The sequence below is a fragment of the Microtus pennsylvanicus genome, chromosome 11, assembly GCF_037038515.1.
Source record: "Microtus pennsylvanicus isolate mMicPen1 chromosome 11, mMicPen1.hap1, whole genome shotgun sequence".
Taxonomy (NCBI): Eukaryota; Metazoa; Chordata; class Mammalia; order Rodentia; family Cricetidae; genus Microtus; species Microtus pennsylvanicus.
Genome location: NC_134589.1, coordinates 47775238 through 47798367, shown reverse-complemented (window position 1 = coordinate 47798367; position 23130 = coordinate 47775238). Strand labels below are relative to the sequence as shown.

Below are 23130 nucleotides of genomic sequence, written 5' to 3'. Positions count from 1 at the left end.
GTTTTACTTGTTTCTCTAAGTTTGCCATTGCCTTTAGTCCCTTTTCCTTAAAGCTTTGGTCCAGAATTCCCACAATGGGTCTTTAATTCTAAAATAGATTACTTAGACTGTCTAAAAAGTCTGTATATATTTAGGAAACTATTATATCACCCATCTTAACTTATTTGAACATAGCTGGAAATATGGGATATGTTTCATATTCTTAGTCATAAAGCAATTCCTAAAGTGGTCACTTTAGAAAGTTTTAAACCATAATGCCCATACTTAATAGGCTGAAAATTTGGTCTTGTTAATAATAATGAGTTACAAGTTTCTTTCTTTGAAAGTTTAGTCAGCTTCATTTTGTGATGCTAAGTGCAAAGCTGTGATACTGAAGAAAATGAAGAGAAACCTAAATGAAAATTCAACTCGAAGTACAGCAGGTATTGAACAGCCTTTCAATTTTTAGGTATTTTTCAGATACCACATAAGATGTGTATAGTTTCTAGGAACATTTTGGGAGGAACTTTTTAAAGAGATTAAACATTAGTTTAGCCTCTTTTCTTTTCATATCCAAAAGAGGTAAAGAGGTTTGTGAAGGTACAGTATTTAGTAGTGTAGAGCTGAGAGTAGAATGAAAATTATTGAGATTTCCTCTGGTGCTTTTTTTCCCCAAAATGTAAGTGATTGATTTACTTATGCTTGTAAGCAGGAAACAAATACATTCTTTTGTGGTTTTGTGATTGACTTGTTCAAAATGTTTTTAGAAGCATTTCTGTTTTCTAATATTTTGTATTTATATTTTGTCAATTATTAGGTAATATAAGGACAGAAGTCAAGAATGATGAGAGTTAGGGAAGTGATCATAATGTACAATGAAGATCATAATAATAATTTATGGTGGGCATACCGTATTCTATACATTTCATCAGAAGTATTATTTAATTCTTACCATCACCTCTGTTTTCTAGATAAGAAACCAAGGTACAAAGACCTTAAATAATCTACTGAGTGGTAGAAACAGGACTTGAACCTAGAAATCTCTGATTTTAGATTCCATAATCCTAATCATCATGTTATGCTTCTCTGTATGTATCATGGGCACAAAGAGTTTAAGGAAACTGCTCACATTTAACTTTGAAGTTGTTTTCAAATTCACTTTGAAGGCACAGTTTTAATGTTGGCAGCCTGGCTCAAGAGCCCACCTGATTCTAGTTTTTCATTAGAGCGCTTCCACAGTCAGTATTCTCCTGCAGTGTAATGAGAATGGGGCAGCGAGACAATGGTAGTGTCAAGAGTTTCTGACTAGAGACTTAAGATCTTGGGCCCTATCTAGGATTTCTAGTTCTTGCTTTGAAGATGTCTTTTGTCTGTGAATTCCCTTGTAGCTTCTAAAGTTTATTATTTACTTACTTATTTATTTTTGACTGGAGAACCTGCTTCTGGGATCTGGAGGAAGTGGTGATAGTATTTATTTTCATTTGGATTGGGTATTGTCATTCTTTTAAGGCAATTAAGGTGATTATCAATCTGTGGGTTGTGACCCCCTTGGGGATTGCATATCCGATATCCTGAATATCAGATATTTACATTACAATTCATAACAGTAACAATACTATAGTTATGATGTAGGAATGAAATAATTTTTATGGCTGGGATTCCTACAACATGAGTAACTGTATTAAAGGGTCATAGTATTAGGAAAGTTGAGAGCTACTATCTAAGACATTTTCAAAATGATCTATGGAAAAATATCATTATAGATAGCTGGGACATTTGTTAAAATTATAATTTGGGTTTCAGACTAAATATATTGTGATAAAATTGTCAACACTGGGAATTGTAACCTTTGAACCCACATGTTAATCAGAATTCTGTTGAAAGAGTGGCGGCAGGCTGAGGCCCGTCACCCGGCTAGCTTTACCTGAAATAATTACATGGAAACTGTATTCTTTTAAACACTGCTTGGCCCATTAGTTCCAGCCTCTTATTGGCTAGCTCTTACATAGTGATCTAACCCATTTCTAATATTCTGTGTAGCACCACAAGCTGGCTTACCAGGAAAGATCTTAACCTGCGTCTGTCTGGAGTGGGAGAATCATGGCAACTCACTGATTTAGCTTCTTTCTCCCAGCATTCTGTTCTGTCTACTCCGCCTACCTAATTTTCTGTCCTATCAGAGGCCAAGCAGTTTCTTTATTACTTAACCAATGAAAGCAACAGATAGATAAAGACCCACCTCCATCAGAATTCTAGGAAAAAAATCTTAGTTAAACTGAAGTTTGATGACTATGGCCCCAGAAGCTGGCTGTCAAACACTAAAACATGGTTAGAATTTTGGAAAACGTGGTTCATAGTTTCTTCTTTCTTAGCTTTGGTATATTCTGTAGGTGTTCTGCTGTTGCTAAGAAATTAGACAAGCAGAAGAGGGAAATATGGAAGAGAAGTAGATTTGGGAAATGTTTGAGGATAAAAACAGAGAATTGCTTAAAAGTAAGAATTAAAGCGATAAGATAGAAAAAGAAAGGACTTTAGAGATACTGGTGAGCTATTTAGGACTTCTAAAAGATTATAAAAATCATTTTAAGGGCATATAAATATATCTGGCATATTAGCATATAGAAGTAGACAAACTATGCATCATTACATATTATTAATGGTAATTAGTCTAGAAATAGATATACTTACCTGATTTATACTAATTTATTGGTACCTTCAATGTAGGCTGTTTGCCTGTGCCATTATTCAATCAGAAAAAGAGGAACAGACAGCCATTAACTTCTAATCCACTTCAGAATGATCCAGGTATCAGTACTGTTTCTGACAATTACAGTTCTCCTCCTCTACCAACAGGTAAGAAAATGAGTAAGGTGAAAATTTCAAGAAACAAGAACTAGGATTGTAGAAAATTCCTGGGTCTCTCATTGAGGCCAGGTTCCTGCTGTTTTTCACTGCCAGATATAGAGATTACTTGGCTCCTTCTGAGCATTCCAGCACAGGAGTTTTGAGTTGCCTTGTCTACAAGGGTGGCAGTATCTTTATGTCTGGAGCCTTTGTTTTACTAAAGTAGAAACCTACAGTGCAAAGATTTTCTCTCTCAAAACAGATTACTGTGACTTATATATTTGGTAGTAAAAAATGGAAGAATTTGAGTTACTTCAGAAACAGGGAAAAGTGTATATGGAGTATGAGAAAAAATGAAAAAAAAATGGACTGTAAAAAAGACACAAGCCCAAGAACTTCTGGTGCTGTGTTCTAGTCATTGCTTTCTTAGGGCAGTTTTGCCTGCTTTTCTTTGTTGTGTTTTTTACTCTTTTTCTGAAAATTCTTAAGTTGCAGTTAACCATTGAGTAGGGGACAGACTTTTAGGACGTGCTTATAGTTGTGAGGACTCTATCTCCATGCACAGTACTAGTGTGCATAAAAAGGAAGATGAAGGAGAAGTATGTTTGCTACTTCTGTCATGTGAGGATACACTAAGGGGCTATCTCTGAAGCAGAGAACATGCTTTCACCAAATACCTAGTTTGTTGTTACCTCAATCTAAGATGTTTTAGTCTCCATCACTGTCAGAAATTCCTATTTGTAAATTACCCAATTTAAGATACTTTCTTCTAAGATAATCTCATCTAGTATGCCCGTATATAGCTTCAACTAGTACATTGTGTAAGTTGCTATTGCTGGGAGTTTACATATTCTAGCTCTGCTTTTTAGAGATAACTCGTTCTGTAACTCTTGATTAAGTTTTGGAGTCAGGAAGCTTCTAATGTGACACCTTTTAAGTGAGACCACTAAAATCTTCTCACCCTGTGAGCCAGTAAGCTAGCTGTCTGTCTGCCTGCCTGCCTATCTGTCTATCTGTCTGTCTGTCTGTCTGTCTGTCTATCTGTCTATCTGTCTATCTGTCTACCTGTCTACCTGTCTACCTGTCTACCTGTCTACCTGTCTATGTGCATGTGTGTTGCAGAGATGAGACTCAGGTCATCATGCTTGATGGCAAGCCTTCCCACTGAGCCATCTTGTTTACTGGCTCAATGTTTACTGACTTTATTTACCTCTCAAAGAAGGCACTGATAGGCAAACATTCTAAAATATATTTTGTCCATTATGTTATGTATATTTAATTTTTTGGGACATACTTTAAAATTACTATTGGAATCATGTGAATAAAATATTAAATATAAATTTTTATATATAGCAGTACTCATTTTAAATTTCGTTTAGTATATTCCCATAGACTTTGGTATAGTCATTAAATTGTTTTTCTTCAACACCAGAAATTTAAAAGTATAAAGTTAGCATATAACATTCTCATTTTCATAATTAAATTTTATTTTTAGTATGTATGAATGAGTGCACATGTATGCATATCATGATGGTATGTGTGTGTAGGTCAGAGGACAACTTTTGGGAATCAGTTCTCTCATTCCACTGTGGCTCTGGCGTCAACCTCAAAATATGAGACTTCCATGGCAAATACCTTTACCCACAGAGAGCCATATTTGGTACCCATTCCTTTTTTATGGATAAAAAGTAGAAAATGGGCATGCATAAGACACCATTTATCTTAGCATTCTCTACCACTTAAAATCTTCCTTACTATTTAAAATTTTTAATAAGTAGCATGAATAATGAACATGAGAAATTATAAGTGTGAACTATTACATGTGGAAATATGAATTTTTTTGTTTTTTGTTTTTTTTTGGAGTCAGAGTTTCTCTGTAGCTTTGGAGCCTGTCCTGGAACTAGCTCTGTAGACCAGGCTGGTCTCGAACTCACAGAGATCCGCCTGTCTCTGCCTCCCAAGTGCTGAGATTAAAGGTGTGGACCACCACCGCCTGGCCAGGAAATACGATTTTTTATCTTGATTTATTAGTTCGGGATGCAGTCAACTTTCAGAAGAGAGTAACATCTGTCTTGTGACAAAGGGCAGGAGAAAGATTCCCCCCACTACCTGGAGCAGAAGGAAGAGATGGCTCTATGGTCATAAGAGTGGGAGGACTGTCCCTGACCTCACCAGCTGCAGCTCTCAGGATGACAGGGCTTGTGCCTCAACAGAATGGCACAATAAAGCCAACCCTGTTAGTGCACATGTGGATGAGCCAGGCTTGAAGATGTGAGTGTGGGAGAGCTGCCCCATTGCTCATCTGTCTTGTGGTAGCATGGGCAGGGGAAAGAAGTCCTCCTCCATGCCCACCAATGCCTGGAACAGGTAGGAGAACTGTCCCTGTGGTCATAAGAGTGGGAGAGCTATCCCTGTCCCCACCAGCTGCAACTGTCGGGAGAGCAAACCCTGTATTCTGGCAGGGCAGCACAACAGATCCAGCCCTGTTAGTGGAGGTGTGGGTGAGCCACTTCCCAAATCGTAAGCATGGGACATCTGTCCCCATTTCTTATCTGGTCGACCGACTCCTACAGCAGCTCAGGCCCAGACCCAGGGTTATGACTTGGCCTGCCCCAACATCCACCCCATCTATGGGCTGCTGGAGCATGTTAAAGCCTGACCCACAGGCCCAAAGCTGCCAGAACTCCACAACACAGTGTGCCAGTGGGCTGTACAGTCCAGGAAGAGCCCTAGTAGGGGCCGAGCATCACATGGGTAGTGGAGACCAGGGGCCTCAAACCAGACCAGTGACTCTTTGCAGTGCAAGTAGAGAAGTATGGACTAAGGAGTATTCTGCATGACTTGTTGGTCACACTTCAGCTTCTAGATGAGATTTTGCATTTCTTCCCTATGAAATTTTTTTCATTGTTTTTCTTCAGATTTTTTTCTCTTGAATTTTGTTTTATTGGTGGGGGGATACAAGGGCAGAGGGCATTTGTGACGAGACGGGGAATAAATAGGATAAGGACACGATTGAAAAACACAGAATAAATTTTATTAATAATGATAAAAAAGAAGAGAGTAAGGGGATGGAGAGATGGCTCATTGGTTAAGAGGAATTACTGGTCTTTGAGGGAACCTGAGTTTGGTTCCTATCACCTATGTCAGGTATCTTACAACCTCCTTATAACTCCAACTCCAGGGGATCCTCTGGCCTCCATGAGCATGTTCCCTCATGTGCCTATGCCCTATAATTAAAACACAAAATAGAAATCTTGAAAACATAAGAGAGTAACTAGAACAGAATAGAAATGCTAGTGTATATCATGCATAGTAAGGATTAGATTTGATGTTAAAATTATGTTATCTGACCCTTTCATTCTGTGTCTCTCCATTAGTCTCATATACTAGCTATCTAGTGACCAGTTATGATTTATTTCTTGATGTAGGCTAGAATAAAGTTTAAAAACATTGGATTTGACTAAATTTATGTTTTCAATTACAAGGCTCTATATTAGAATTAATTGTGGAAAAGACAAATTAAACTACTATCTTTACAATGGGGAAGAAAGATGTCTATAAAATTAGGCAGGCTATGATAAATCCTGCAATCAAATACTACTGAGGACTGCGTCTTTATCTTCAAATTGTTAGAGGTCTCAAATTTATCAAATATAAGGAATTATTTTTAAAAGGTATCTTATTTTTACTTTTCTTATACTTTTGAGATTGGGCGTGGGAAGCTGTGTATCCAGAGGTGACTCCCTTAAAGAAAACAACGAATATAGGGTATGTGTAAAAATATGAACCAATAAATGTGTGTCTGTTACTGAGTGATGCTATTTTTCTGCATGCATTTCTCAATCTGAAAGCAAACTATATTTAACAATATATTTCCTTGAAAGGCAAATACCAGCTTCTGCTTCTTATTCCCTGAAAAGTCAAGATTCTGTGTCTAAACCTATGCAGTCAAGTGCTGAAAGAAGCCAAAGTAGTTGGGGGTAAGTCTGCCTTTGTTTTTGCCTCTTCTTTCCTTAAAAAAAAATCTTTCTTAGAAATACATTTAGGAAATTTCTACATTAATACGTAACTGGTATTTGAATATAATCTACGTACACCTTTCTGTATACTTTAAATTGTACAATGTAATACATTGTAAGTGTTATATAGTTGGGCATGGTGTACATAAGTAATAATGACAAGTATATGTCGGGTATAGATGTAATTTTTTCCACATATTTTTGATGAATGGTTTGTTCTGATCTGTTGGAGCATCACTTGTGGATATATATGGAAGGCCTAAACTGACCTAAAAGTAGTAGGTTCAGCTGACCTGAGCTAGTAGGAACTCATTGACTCCGGACTGATAGCAGGAGAACCTGCACAGGACCAAACTAGGTCCTTTGAATGTGGAGGACAGTTGTGTGGCTTGGGCAGTATGTGTGGCCACTGGCAGTGGGACCAGGATTTATCCCTAGTGCTTGAACTAGCTTTGGGAGCCCATTCTTTTTGGAGGGATATCTTGCTTAGCCTAAATATAGTGGGGGAGGGGAAGGCCTTGGTCCTGCCTTAAAGTGATGTGTCAGACTTTGTTGACTCCCCATGGGAAGCCTTATCCTCTCTGAGGAGTGGATGGGGGGTAGGGTGGGAAAGGGTGAAGGGAGTTGGAGGAGGGAGAAAGTAGGAAGTGGGATAGGTATGTAAAATGAGAAAAGATCGTTTTAAAAATAGAAATAAAATAAAATAGTAGGTTTTTTTATAGCTTTTTTCATATACTTTTTGTTTTATGTCCTGATCTTCCCTGTATGCCTATCTCTATTCCTACATAAACTCTCCCATCCCCAGTATTCCCAGTCTCTACTTTCATATTGCCTATGTTCTGTTATGCTCCCATTAAGGTACTTCTTCAGCATCCCCCTTTTAGCCACTTGGCCTCTATAGGTATTCTAAGTTAAACATAACCATCTAAAAAAATTGAAGCCAGGATTCACATATGAGAATGTGGCATTTGTTGATAAGAACCTGGGTTTCCTCACTTAGTATAATATTTTCTAGTTCCATCAATTTATTGGAAATTTTTACAATTTTAAAAAATTTTTACAACATAATAAGATTCCACTGTATATGTTAATCATATTTTTATTATCTATTCATTACTAATGGACATTGTAGGATATAGAGTCCTTTAGACATTAGAGTATATGCCCAAGGTGATAGAGCTTGGTCATATAATAGTTCTATTACCAGATTTGAGAATTTCATACACACATAGAATGAAATATAACTATATATGACACTTATTTCCTACTCTTACACTTTCGTGTATTTCAACATGTCCCCCTTTCAATTTCACGTCTTTGTATTTTTTATTTTTTGGATACAAGATATCTTTATGTAGTCCTGCCTGTCCTGGAGCTCAGTATATACTAGAATGGCCTTGAACACACAGAGATCCCACTGCCTTTGCTGTCTAAGTGCTGGGATTGAAGTGTGTGCCATCTTTCCCTTAGGTAATTCACTAAGTTCAATTAGTGTTGTCCATATGTGCATGGGTATGAGGCTGCCACTGAAACACTGGAATCTTGTCAGTGGCACATCATCAAAAAAACGATTCTTCTCCAGAAACTATCAACTGCCAATATTTCCTCAGTAGGGCTTGAGATCATCTACCGCCTCTGTGCTGGAAGTATAACTGGTTTGATCTTGTGCAGATTTCATGCAGGTTACCCCAACTCTTGTTGAATTCATGAGTGCAATTGTCATATCATGTCTAGAAGACAGCATTTCATAGCATCCCTACCAACCCTCCACAGGATCATATATTTCTGGTGTTTTTGAGAAACTCCACACTTAAATTCCATAGTGGTTGTACCAGACTGCACTCTTCACCAACAGTAATAAGAGTTTCTCTTTCTAATATCCTTGTCAGTGTTTATTATCATTTTATTTATTCTTCTGACTGGGGTGAGAATGGAATCTCTAAGTAGCTTTAATTAGCATTTCCCTGGTGGCTAATGAACACTTTTAATGTTCATTAACCATTTGTATCTTTTCTTTGAGAGTTGTGTTTATACCTACAACCCACTTTTTTTTGATTGAGTTGTTTGTTTTCTTGGTGTTTAGGTTTTTGAGTTCTTTGTGTATTGTAGTCATTAATTCTGTGACAAAATATATCTGTCAAAGATTTTCTCCCATAATGAAGACTGCTTCTTCACTGACTGACCATCATGCTTATTGCTGTACAGAAACTTTCATGAGGTCCCATTTGTCAATTGTTGGCTTAGTTCTTGTGCAACTACTGTTTCTATTTAGAAAGTTCATAACTGTGCCTGTTTCTTGTAGTATTTTCCTTACTTTTCCCTGTAGTACTTTCAGGGAGACTTGATCCACTGGAGGTTTGATTTAATCAGTCGGTCAATCACTCAATCGATCAATCAGTCAATTTATTTTCAGGGTAAGAGATAAGGATCTAGTTCTTTGGTGGATAATACACAAAGTTTAATTGATAGTTGAAAGTATACCAATCTGAAGTAAAGCTCCATGGCTTCAGATTGAGTCTGATAACTACACAGAGGTTCACTGAGATATATAGACTTGGGGTCTAGGCAAGTGCTTGTTTGAGTAGCTGAATTAATGTAGTATTTAAAAAAATTGCTGGTTCTTTAATTGGGTGTTTAAGAACTCTGTGTTTGTTTTACTCAGAAATCTAAAAGTCATTGCTTTTAGAAACCAGGATAAATTTTGTTTTTGTTTTCTGGGAATATGACTAAAATAGCATTTTATAGTGATTCTTAGTGTTTTTAAATAATAAAAAGAGCATGTGTGCAAGGTTATGTATAAGCGTGTGGAGGGCTCAGAGGCAGCTACGACATGGAGAAGCTTGCCCCAGCATAGGTGATGGCTCACAGAAGCTCATCTCTGAGTTCTCTGTACATTTAGCAGGTAACTATGCCAAAGAGTATTATCTTTGCAACAGTGTTTGCTGCTTATGTAACTGTGGAAAAGGCCAGAATCTTGTGATTTTTCTGAGTTTTGTAAATTTCATTAGCTGCTTGAATCTTTTGTGAGCCTCCTCTCCCATCCAGGAAGGAATGTTTCAATTCAGAGGAAATATCTGCACAACAGGGTATACAAAACACAAAACGAATAACAATAATTCTAATATTTTTCCTGAATACTAATGTTTTTTATGGTGTTTATAACCTAAAGATTCACAATTGTGATTTTTTATCCTATTTATTCTTAAATTTATACTTAATTTATTAACAATAGTTCTCAAACTGTACAAGCCTTATGTTCCATAAAACCTAGGCTTTTTGCTGATTACTGGTTCTCCCCACCCCCTTTTAAAACAAAGGATGGGTTGTATTAATTGTCTTGTAACGTTTGCAATATTCATAGTTAAGAATTCGTAATTGAACTAGTTTCTCCTTTCCATATAAGTCTTAACTGGCCTGATTAGGAAATACTTTTGTTTGGGTCTTATTAAATCCTACACTGACCAGCTTTTGTATGTCATTTAGGTTAATATGGTAAATAAATGCTAAACCAGTTTGGTTAGTAGGCTTTTCAAAGCACAAAGTATTAAATAACCTTACAGGCAAGCTGTAGCTTCTTTTTTAAAAACTTTGTAGAAAATTTCAAAATAAATGTATAAAGAATTAAGCAGAAGTCCTCAAAATATTTCACTTGGAAACTCCTGTTATATGAAGGTTTGAATATTGTAAACATGTTTGTAGCACTGTACTCTGAGATGGGAGACTGGTGTTGTCTGAGTTCTGAACTTACCAGTGACTTGCTGCTATATAACTTTGTATGAGTTATTTCTTCCCTAGGGTGTCTCTAAGTTTGGAAAGAGAAGTAATACTATATTGTACCATTGGGCAATTAATGATGTGTTTGAAATTTCTGACTACGTAGTAGCTGCAAACCACTGATTGTCATAAGAATGAAAAAATTCATCAGTTTTTCCTAAATAAAAAGACAGAGAAGTATGTTCTACTTTTACAGCTTCAGAGGCGACAACAGAAATACCAGCTTGAGAACCTGGGATAAAAATGATTTCCGTCCTCAGCATAAAACAGCAAACACAGCAGCAAACAGTAAATTCAATTCATATTCAATGGATTTGGGAGCTCAACAACAGAAACAGTCAGGAATGCCTGAATTTCCTAACTTAGATGGACGCAAGGAAACTGGAATACTCAGACAAACATGTTTATCAAAGCTGCATGGCTCTACAGTGAAAGGCCCGGACAGAGCCAGTGCACTGCAGGCATTTAAGCCCAGTTTTCAACAAAATCAATTTAAGAAAACAGTGTTGGGTGACACCCCAGGAGAAAACACTCTGAAGGTAAACATTTAAATATTAATGAATGACTTATTTACATGTTTACATGTGTAGTAAGTAATTATGTAGATAGATACATCCATGGTATATACAGATTCACACAAATATCCAGTTTCCTATTGGAATAGGTGAATGTTAGTTTCTGAAATGTCTTTTTTTTTTAAATTGAGAAAAGGAGAAAGAAAAAACAAGTTTCCACCTCCTCCCAGCCTCCCATTTCCTTCCCCCTACTCCCACCCTTCTCCCCCTCCCTCCACTCCTTTCCCCCTCCCTCTCCAGTCCAAAGAGCAGTCAGGGTTTTCTGCCCTGTGGTAAGTCCTAGGTCCTCCCCCCTCCGTCCATATCTAGGAAGGTGAACATCCAAACTGGCTAGGCTCCCACAAAGCCAGCACATTACGTAGGATCAAAACCCCGTGCCATTGTCCTTTGCGTCTCATCAGCCCTCATTGTTTGCCATGTTCAGAGAGTCCGGTTTTATCCCATGCTTTTTCAGTCACAGTCCAGCTGGCCTTAGTGAGCTCCCAATAGATCAGCTCCACTGTCTCAGTGGGTGGGTGCACCCCTCGTGGTCCCGACTTCTTTGCTCATGTTCTCTCTCCTTCTGCTCCTCATTGGGACCTTGGGAGCTCAGTCCAGTGCTCCAGTGTGGGTCTCTGTCTCTATCTCCATCCATCACCAGATGAAGGTTCTATGGTGATATGCAAGATATTCGTCAGTATTGCTATAGGCTAGGGTCATTTCAGGTTCCCTATCCTCAGCTGCCCAAGGAACTAACTGGGGACCTCGGCTTGGGCACCTGGGAGCCCCTCTAGGGTCAGGTCTCTTGCCAACCCTAAAGTGACTCCCTTAACTAAGAATTGTGGTTCTGTGCTCCCCTGTCCAACCTTCCTTTATCCCAATCCTCCTGTTTCCCCAAGGCCCCCCCTCCTTCCCTTCTAACTTTTCTCTCCCCATCTCCGCTTCTGAAATGTCTTACATTTCTTTGTTTTTATAGTGACTTCAGAATTTCTTACTGATTTTTACTCTTTTAATTATTAAGGTAACAATAATTTGCTCATTGTTTGTAGAAGCAATCTATCCTTTTTATTGTCATTCTCCCAAAAGATATCAGAAATACTTTCATGCAAAGTATCAGATAACAATATTTTTGGTGTTATGAACCATACTTTCTTTGTTGTAGTTATTCTTTGTAGAGTTGGTTTTCATGTGTTCTGGGGATCCAACTCAAACCATTAAACTTATATGGCAAGTAGTTCATCCACTGGGACATCTCTCTTACCTTATAGTTCTTTTCTTATTTTAAGTAAATTCTTGTTTTCACACTATAATGCAGTGCGATGTAATGCTGGCTTTAATTTGGGGGTTTAATTGCAGTGAAACTTTTAGTAGTTCTTTTTACACATTCTACATATGTATTTATTATAAGGACCTAGACTCTACGTAGTTCAAAAAGTATAATGAATAAAATTAAACATTTTTCCAATGCTGTTTGTTCCCCCAAAGGATGTCCCCTTGCATCAGTTGAAGGAAAAAGATAATTCTTTAAGAATTATTTCTGCAGTCATTGAAAGCATGAGGTACTGGCGTGCACAAGTGCAGAGAACTGTACTTCTTTTTGAAATATTGGGTAGGTATAATATTTCAAGGGCACTTCAGTAATAGATTTGGATGTTTTTAATGTCATTATGAATGTCTAGGGTATCATGAAGAGTAACACAAATTGGAAAAGGAGATGATGTTTATTTGGGGAAATGTAGGCTGGCTTCAGAATAACAGATGTTTACTAACAGTGCATAGGGAATGGTCACTAAGTGATTGAATAACACACTTTGATAAATATTTATGATGCTAAACATGCATTAGGACTTGTATTTCTTGGTGAAGAAACAGCTTTGAGAGATGTTAAACAATTTGCTCAAGGGAAAGAAAATGGGAAGATGTAGATTAAAACAATAAAAACTTGCAATTATGTAAGATGAATCAGCCTAGAGAGATGTGTTTCATAAAACTATGGTAAATATATATTGAAAATTAGCCCCAAAGGTAGATTTTAGGTGCTTCTACCCTACCTCAGAATGTAACTGTGGAAGGGGATAGATATGTCAATTTGTTTACCTGAAGTAATGAAAACATTTGACATCTATTGGTTTTTTTCTCTTTTCTTGTATGTCTTACAGGGATATAGTTTGTTTTAGGAAATGAAATAAATCGTTTGAACAATGTTACAAAATAGTATGAAGCTGAAGACTTGACACTAGAATTCTATTTCAGTGTTGTTTTCATTAAACTCTAAGGCTTACTTGTTGTTATAGTGCATTTTATTGTTACAACAGCTCTGGAATTCAGCCAGTCTACAGAACACACTGAAAGGATAATTCCTCCATAGAATTCCACTGTATAAATGGAACGGGGAGAGGCTGTTATGTAATGACACTTAAATATCACCTTTTCTTTGTTAAATTTTGTTTGTATTTATCAATATTAATTTCCCCACTTCCATGTTGCCTAGCTGTCCTGGATTCAGCTGTCACACCTGGTCCACATTATTCAAAGACTTTTCTTATGAGAGATGGGAAAAATACTCTTCCATGTGTATTTTATGAAATTGTGAGTATCTTAAAGTGTTCATGTTCAATGTCTATGGCTAACAACAACAACAACAACAACACAAAAAAATCATGTGAAAATATAGGCTACAGTCCTGTGGCAGTAGAAATTCTTTTATCTATCATGAGCTGTTATGGGGAGAATCTTAAACTTTCTAGTAAGCAACTTCTTGCTAGTTTGTAAGAATCCTTATCCAGGATAGGGCCATTCCTCTGTGACAGGATATGTGTCTATACCTAGTTATCTTATAAGTAGCACAAGAACCATACCATCTATAGTGATTCATGTTTATCATATCATATATCACATCATCATATCATATCATTTGTCATATTATAAGTTAGACATTGATCTTTAGATGAAGCAATACATAATTTTTGACTTTTATGTTTTGAAAAACAGGATCGTGAACTTCCAAGACTGATCAGAGGCCGAGTTCACAGGTGTGTTGGACACTATGACCCAGATAAGAACATTTTCAAGTGTGTTTCTGTTAGACCAGCATCTGCTTCTGAACAAAAGACTTTCCAAGATTTTGTTAAAATTGTCGATGCGGAGATGAAGTATCATACTAAAGTAGTGAATGAAATGTAAACAGTGACAAAGGGAGTATTGCAGTGTAAACTGAAGCATTTGCTGTTGTTAATTTACCTCTTGCATGGGTTTATCACTATTATTTTTTCTGTATTTCACTTCTTTTTATGAAAATAAAACTTTTTAAAAATAGATTTGACCTAAACAGCATAACTAGACTTCGTTAGTTTCGAAGTTATGTTGAGCTATGCTTTACATTTGCTAACTTTTAAAAACCACTTCAGGTAGAAATGCTCACTGCAGCAGAAAGAAATAGATACTTCATCTGCTTGATTTCAGCCAAAGGGCTGAAAGCTCTCTCTTAGGTGTAGGTGATTCTTTAACATGAGATTAAAACATGTGACTTCAAAGGACAATACTGGAGGCGCTCCCACTATCAGTAGCAAGATGGATATGAGTATTATCTTAAGTATTATTCTGTACTTGTTCATTTATGTAGGTCATTTAATTACTTTTTATTTAGACAATATTTTTATTTGCTGAGAATTTCATACATTGTATTTTGATCGTATTCATTCATTTCCCCAGTTCCTCTGAGGAATTTTCATGTCCACCCAACTTAGTGTCCTTTTCTGTTAAAAACGCATGGACTTCCAGGTGGTGGTGGCACAAGCCTTTAATCCCTTGGGAGGCAGAGGCTGGCAGATCTCTGCGAGTTCGAGGCCAGCCTGGTCTACAGAGTGAGTTCCAAGACAGGTTCCAAAGCTACACAGAGAAACTTTGTCTCAAAAAACCAAAACAATTACCACCTCCACCACCAACAACAAGAAAAAAAACAAAACACCTGTGGAATCCACTTTGTGCTGTCCATGTACTTTTGGGTTGATTTATAGAATTAAGCCTATGGTATTCCATTCCATCTTTTTGTAGTGAGGAGAGTGGTGGCAGGCCCTGTCCTGCTACCTGGCTAGCTTAGCCCACCAAAAAACCACACGGAAATTGTATTAATTAAATTGCTGCCTGGCCCATTAGCTCTAGCCTCTTCTTGGCTAATTATTACATCTTGATTCAACCCCTTTCTAATAATCTGTGTAGAACCTTGAGGTCGTGGCTTACAGGGAAAGATTCAGCATGTCTGACCTGGCAGCTTCATGGCGGTGACTCTCTGCCTCCTTTCTCCCAGCATTCTGTTCTGTCTACTCCGCCTGTCTAAGCTGCTGTCCTATCAAAAGGCCAAGGCAGTAACCAATGAAAACAACATGTAGAAAGAAGATCCTCCTATACCATCTTTTGGTTAAAATTCAGGAAAATTTTAACTAGGATTTGAAAGAAGTCTGCCTAGTTCAGCTTTAGTTTTCATTACCATTCAATATTGATGCCATAACCCCCTCTGGGTTTCTCTTTTTGGTCCATTGCATTCCCTTCTCATCTATGTGTCATGCCACTCCACTTTTCTGCTTTTTGGATGGAGTCTTCAGTCATATTCCAGGTGATCTCTTTCCTTGGTTTATAGGATGGAAGATACACAAAGTAGTGTGGTATAATGCCTCCTAAAATGTTTTAGCAACAGGAAAAGGTCCAATCTCTAAGCAATTTTATTTTCTCCATGAGTGCCGTAATAACTTGTGAGGCATTTCTCAGTCTGAAATGCTTCATTCTGCCCTGTCTATGAAACTTAAAAACATATACTAAGAAAAGTCTTACTTCCAGTCCAAATGCATTATCAGAGAGCTTTATCTTGTTGGGAGAAATGAGAGATGGTTTGCATTAAGTAGGGAAAAGGGAGACCAAATTATAGAGTAACTTATTTCACCACCACTAAGAGTGACTTACACATTGGTGTCTAACACAAATGTTTAAGGGTGAACCAATTAGGCATAATTCCCTTACAGTTTCAGGTTCTGAATATGTCTAATCAGTTCATGGAACCAGAGGAGCCCAATACTAGGATACATGAAACAGGGAAAATAGGCCCAAGGTAACCCTGCCAGACTCTACATCAGTGGTTCTCAACCTTGTGGGTTATGATTCCCTTGACAAACGTCTATATCCAAAAATATTTATGCTATGATTCATAGCAGTAGCAAAATTACAGTTATGAAGTATTAATGAAAATAATTTTATGGTTGGGGGTTACCACAGCATGAACTTCATTAAAAGATCACAGCAATAGGATGGCTGAGAACCACTGCTCTACATGGGGAAGGTTGAAGTCTGCAGGATTTCCTGCCATAGATTATTATGGATTAAGAGAGGAAAGATGAGAATATGACACTACATAAATATATTTGATAACATTTCAAAGAAAGAACCATTTCTAAACAGATGCCTCACTGACTCTATTTTAGTAGACAGATTGCTAGTCAGCAAGTTGGGGGCTCTTTAAGTCTCTGAATCAAAAGACAAATTGCTATACTGCTTGAGGTAATTTAATCATAGGTAACATGGAAAAATTCACTTTTGTACAAAATGAAGAAAAAGATCATGTCTAATTTCCAGAAACTTTATTTATATAAGCTTCATTCATAACCGCCCTAACTTGGAGCAACTGAGATGTTCTTTGTCAGGTTAATGGGTAAACTATTGTACTACAGACAATGGAATGACAGTTCACAACTAAAAGAATCAGAGAAATGGAAGTGTAATTACTAAGAGAATAAAGCCAACTGTAGGATCTTTTTTGTGTCAACAAATCAAAGGCAGCTATTCTAGAAATCCAATGAAGGCAATACTATTAAGATCCATATTTCTTTTTTTTGTATGTATAATATGCTTTAATATAATTAATCTCAAATTTATATCAATATACAACTTTTATGCAATATACAAAAGTACAATCCAACACAGAATAGTGAAAACTAGTAGTTGATTTTAAAAAGTATATTCGTTAATCTATTATTTAATCTTTTTTTAATTTTATTTATTTATTAAGGATTTCTGCCTCCTCCCTGCCACCGCCTCCCATTCCTCCCCCTCTCCCGATCAAGTCCCCCTCCCTCATCAGCTCGAAGAGCAATCAGGGTTCCCTGACCTGTGGGAAGTCCAAGGACCACCCACCTCCATCCAGGTTTAGTAAGGTTAGCATCCAAACTGCCTAGGCTCCCCCAAAGCAAGTACATGCAGTAGGATCAGATGGCTCAGCCGTTAAAGGTTAGGCTCACAACCATAAATATAAGATCCATATTTCTGAAGAACGAAGGCCAAATCTAGTTAAAATGATAAAAAGGGAACACAGGATAAGAATAGAATATTACAAATATCAACTGTAATCTCATGATTGTCTTACTTTGAATTTTTATTCCTGTGAAGAGGCACCATGACCACGACAACTCTTACAAAGAAAACATTTAATTGAGGGGGCTCGCTTACAGTTTTGAGGTTCAGTTCATCATGTTGGGGAGCACGGTGGTAGGCAGGCAGTCTTGGTGCTGGAATTGAGAGTTTGACATACTGACTCAGCAAGTCCACTGACTATTTCACTGAGTGAAATTTAAGAAAAAGACCTAAAAGCCTGTCCTCACAGCAACACATTTCCAACAGGTGTGGCCCAGATTAAAGGTGTCTCCTCCAGCCTGAAGGGCTGGTTTAAGGTGTGTGTCATTCAGCTTCCTCCATCAAGACCACACTTCCTCCAACAAGGTCACACATCACACTTTCTATGAGCTTATGGGGCCAAATACATTCAAACTGCCAACATGATCAAATGGAAAAGCTGACACTAGGAAGGTATTCAAGATATAAGAAAATTGGTTAGGATGATGGTGGGGGCTGCACTCAAGTTTTCTTAGAGAAGTTAGGAGCAAGAAGTAACTGAATAAGATACAAATCCATTTTGGCTGGAGGAAGAATTGAACATGATGTGGTAGCGTTTCTCTTTTCTTTTATTCCTGTCCTTCCTGTGTGTCTTTAAATGTTTGGTCCTTGTAGTTGATTTCTCTCTTATCTGGAATATGTGTATGGGGAATTTAGTTGTAGTGAAAGATTCAGCTACCATTGAAATATTTATGAAATATCTTTTGGTATTCAAAGATCGCTGATAGTTTTTTGTTCACATGATAAAGCCTAAGCTTTAATACTTTGAAGATATTTTAGCGTCTTCACAGTAAGACCTCTGCTTCTATTAAGGCTACTCAAACTATTCTCCCGGCCTGGAGGGATGGCTCATCCGTTAAAGGCTAGGCTCACAACCAAAAATATAAGAGTTCGATTCCCAGCACCCACGGCTGTCCCTCCAGCTACCTTTAAAAATCAAACTATTCTCCCCACATACAATACCCTGCTGATTCCCTAGACAGACAATGATTAAGCATCGCTCAGTGAGCTGCTCTCTATCCCCTTGGCCCCCAAAGTACAGTCACACATGATCAGTGACTAATCAGTCACTGTTACAGGCTTCCAGGAGAATTTGTCCTAGAGAGGTCTTGAATAATTATTTTGTCTTATTTAATGAGTTCCTCCAGGATGTAGACTCCTGTGGGATGCAGAGCCCCTTAGTCCCAGGGATGAACAGAATGAGGAATGTGAGCAGGGATGGTAGAGACACAGGTGATGACTGCAGAGGCTGTTTTTCCTATACCTATACTGAATAAATGGGAGCAGGATCTTGGACCAGGGCCATGGAGTCACCCTGAGACATTCTGGGTAAGTTGGCAGGAAGGTGAATGAACCTTTATGTCCCTAACTGGAAGGTCTTAATCTCCCATGTCTCATGATATTCTGCAAGACATTTTTTTTTCAGATATACTTCAATCTCTGTGCCTCTCAATGTGTTTTCCATATTGTAGAGATGTTCTGATTAGATTTTGTCACATATACTATGTTTAGTATAGCATTCATTAGTATTATTATGCAATGTGTTATCATAAGATTATATCATCTCAATATAGTGATGTTCCTGTGAGGTACACATTTTATACAGATGTTCTTGTTATGTATTTGATTATTCAAGTGCCAATGACCGTGTCAGAGGAGCAGCAGGTGGCAATTGATTTCAGGTGCTCAGCGCACCAGCTAGCAAGGCACTGATGGGTGAATCTTGCATAGGTAAGGCCCGAGAGCCTCAGTTCCAGTGTGGCTCTTGCCTCTGCAGTGTCTTTGCACGTTTGCTATTACCTTTTGTCTCTGGTATCTGGCATGGTGTGAGTGGGTGTAGAGAGATCTCCATTGCCTTTAATATAGTATGATTATTTTATCAAAATATCCTATTTTACTTGTGAATTATTATGAAGACGATTTCCTCCTAAGCCGTACTGTTTAACTGAAACAATGATTTTTTTTTAACTCTTTCACAACGGAGATTTTATTGGTTGAGGAGTAAAGTACACAGACATTTCAATTCTTAAAACATGTACCCAAACTCTGAGGAGTCATACATTGTGTTCACGTACCCAAAAGAGCCATGTGTTGTTTCTCTTTGAACTTATTCCAAGTGATGTTCCACCCCAAGTCTTCCCCAAGACCTCACATAATAAGCTGCTCACAATCCTCAACTCCACTGACTCACCATTGTATGCCACGCACAGGACACAATCTCAAGTTCAATGTTTCACAGCACATTGTTATACTTGTTAGGAAAATGGACTGCCATAGGCAAACAGTCCTGACAGGGTAAGGACCAAGGAGTGGGTTTTTAGCCAACAGTTCTACGAAACACGACACCGGATATAACGGAAAATATTCCAGACACAAACGCACGACCGAGACTCCAAATTACCACTTAGTATATGCTTTGTGTTGTAGGATAGAAAACTAGCCCCCTCTACGGAATGTTATGGTGACCCCCGAGACAGTCACAGCCTCTCTTGATTCAGTATCCTGCTATTTTCTGGTTGTACCAAAAAATAAACAACCAGCAAGTGATTTAACCTCTTAAAAAAATCATTTACACTTAAAAAATGGGATGAGGAAGGATTTCTCCCCACCTTTTAAAAATGTTTCTAGTGCTACTAAAAAACTCGCATTTACAAAATAGTTGATAAAAATATTCCTCTGGATTGTACAAGATGGGAGGCGGGGACACTGACAGAAATGATGGATGGTTAGTCAGACTTGGCTTCTTTCTCTTCTCCTTCAGAGGCTGGACTCTGGTTCTCGGTCTCTCCGTTCTCTGCGGGCAGATCCGTGGTTGCTGGTCAGCCACTTCAGCTTGTTTGCCCTTTGCTCCCCGCTTCCCTTTTGCTTGCACTTTTTTATCCGATGACTTATCCTTTTCCGTGGCCTTTTTCGGCTTCGCGTCCACCTTGGCAGGGGCGGGCTTGGCCGACAGCCTCGCGGAGCGGCGCTTGGGCTCCGTCTTCGCCGCTCCATCCGCGCTAACCTTGGGCATCTTGGCGGCGCTGGATGGGAGGCGCGTGCGAGGCCGAACCTGTCATGGAGCCGGCGCCGCACGGACTGCTGCGACCCGCCGCGGGGGCAGTGGGAGAACTGGATGGAACCCTGAAACAATGATTTTATACAATAATAGTGTTAGCAGGATTTTGATGACTGGGGGTCCTTAATAAATATAGTAATGGATTATGATAGAGGTTAGCTTAGTGGGAAAACTAATATAGGTAAAAGCAAGATATGGTGTTGCCCACACCTCTGAGAAAGCAGGGGCTGCCTAGGATAGAAAATAAGGACAATGGAATGTTACACAACTAGTTTCTCCTGAGGAGCTGTATGGACTGTGGCTTAGGTTAATGATTAAAAAAATCAATTGTGTCCCAGAAGCCAAGCTAGCTCAAGGGTTTTTTTTTTTCTTAAATCTTAATATTGAGAGATGTGTTCATGAGTTTTGGTGTGCATCATAGCTAAAACAAAGCTCTTTAAGTATGGCTTAATATTAGGTTAAGATGTTTTTGTTAGTACCTTTGAGGTAGAAAACTTTGGAAATCAATTTAAAGTTTAGAAGAACATACTTTCAATAGCTGATCAAGGGACCCATTGAGGTCAGGGAGCAGGTGACCTGACTATTGCTGGCTGATGTACTTTTCTTACTAGTATGGGTTAGATATTGAGAATGATGATTAACTCCTTGTGTTCATTTCTTCCCTGAGCTTCCTGTTATAAAAAACTGTTGGTGAACAGGTATGCACCCTGAGGATTTAAAGAAAGAAGTTTAAAAGTTTAGATTGGTGATTCTTTTAAGATTTTTAAATAAGATACCTATTGAGATAAACAATAAAATTATCAGTTCTTTGTAACGACAAAACTCAGCCTGTCAGGAAAGAACTGGCTGTGAAAAATACTTTTCTCTCTTATACTCTGTTAATCTATAACTACTTGCTTGGGTATTAATGTATGAGGGTTCTTGGAACAACTGGCTTTTCACCTGTAATACATAAAATGTTTAATTATGTATGAGATATGGAAAACAGGCAATGTTTTACTTGTATTTATTATAATAATTAAATTGAAAAATAGAATGTAATATTGTAATTTTTATACTGCTTGGAGAATTTTGATAGGATATCTAAACTTTAAGGGATAAATAAAGTTAGAAGAAAGACAGAAGAAAAATCAGGGCAAGAAAACAGAAAAAAATTGAGTAGAATAGCGACAGTAAGAATAATAAAATGAAGAGCTCAGCTTTGACACTCAGAAAAGTCCTCATGTGTCTGTTTGTCTGTCCAATAGCTCACCTGTTCTGCATCTCCTCTTTTGTTTCTCTGACCCGCTGAAGGCCTGCCATTCATCAGCACGCTAACTGAGATCCTGACATGTTGGAAGTGTGTGTGTGTTTCCTGCTTTTTTTTTGCCCAGAGAGTTAGTTTTAGCTCCCCTTTGCTGGCCCCAGAGAATTAAATTTACTTCTGCAGATAGAAAAGTCAGGTTGAGTGATTAGTCCACTAACTCTGTTGAATTCTCCTCAACTCCTGAGCTACTGGAGGCTGGTTCTTATGGCAACAATATTCAAGGAACTTAAAAAAGACTCAGGTAATCCCCTTGAAGAGATTATAATCACAATTATTAGGTGACAAAGTGAAAATCTGTATTTTTAAAAGCAAGCTATATGATTAATCTATCAAAGTGTGATTCACAGTTCAGCAGAATTAGAGTCACTAAATGTAAAGTCTGAATATTTAAAATGTAGAATTTTGAGCACACCCAAGACTTACTGATTAGAATCAGACTTTATGAGTATTTCAGGTCTAAATTAAATTTTGTGCCACGACTAAAACTAAGCCTTTTGTCACTCTTTTTTTTAAACTTTATTTAACCTTATTTCATGTACATTGGTATAATGATGTCAGATTCTCTGGAACTGGAGTTACAGACAGCTGCGAGCTGCCATGTGGGTGCTGGGAATTGAACCCGGGTCCTCTGGAAGAGCAGTCAGTGCTCTTAACCATTGAGCAATCCCGCCAGCCCCCTTTTGTCACTCTTATATGCAGTTCAGACTGAGAACTGAACAGGTGCCCTATGAGGAAAATGAGAGACACCATTATTGAACCCCCAGAACTCAGGTGTTCATCAGTGGCATTATTAATGCTTTAAAAAAATTTATTGATGCTTTCCCAACTGCAACACTAGAAGGTCATGTCTAAATGTAAGAATTGTTAGTTTGACTAGATTGAATACTATTGGTAAGTTTGAAATTCCAGCAGCTGGGTTCACTTGTGTCTCTTCAAGGGAGGAACTTCTCATGTGCCTTAAAGGTCTTATTATCTTTTTATCTCTGAAGCACTTAACATAGATATGTGGAGACAAACTGAAACAAAGTTTCAAAATTTTCTTTATTCCTCCTTTCTCCCTAAATCACATCTCAAATTAATAGTTCTTATCTCAATATCAATGAGTTAAATGCATGTTATTACCCAAGAATCAAAACACCAATGCAGTCACACATAACAGGT

The 23130-nt window shown here is 37.9% G+C and overlaps 1 protein-coding gene and 1 pseudogene across 1 annotated transcript; one reads left to right on the top strand and one right to left on the bottom strand.

Annotated features, from left to right (window-relative positions):
* The first annotated feature begins 332 nt into the window (after nucleotides 1-332).
* Spata22 (spermatogenesis associated 22) lies at nucleotides 333-14379 on the top strand. Its single transcript, XM_075942379.1, has 8 exons — nucleotides 333-422; nucleotides 2704-2832; nucleotides 6531-6591; nucleotides 6708-6803; nucleotides 10813-11155; nucleotides 12656-12779; nucleotides 13662-13759; nucleotides 14162-14379. Exons 1-8 carry the CDS (start codon nucleotides 380-382, stop codon nucleotides 14351-14353), a joined length of 1086 nt encoding a protein of 361 aa, XP_075798494.1. The 5' UTR covers nucleotides 333-379; the 3' UTR covers nucleotides 14354-14379.
* Nucleotides 14380-20316: 5937 nt separating this feature from the next.
* On the bottom strand, nucleotides 20317-20684 carry LOC142831958 (non-histone chromosomal protein HMG-14 pseudogene; annotated as a pseudogene).
* Nucleotides 20685-23130: the final 2446 nt, after the last annotated feature.

Bases quoted from the DNA above. Each gene is read 5' to 3' on its own strand.
- Spata22 (XM_075942379.1), top strand. From the start codon at position 380: ATGAAGAGAAACCTAAATGAAAATTCAACTCGAAGTACAGCAG. The intron at 11,156-12,655 runs GTAAACATTTAA...GTTCCCCCAAAG, and splicing joins CAGGAGAAAACACTCTGAAG to GATGTCCCCTTGCATCAGTT. The intron at 13,760-14,161 runs GTGAGTATCTTA...TTTGAAAAACAG, and splicing joins CATGTGTATTTTATGAAATT to GATCGTGAACTTCCAAGACT.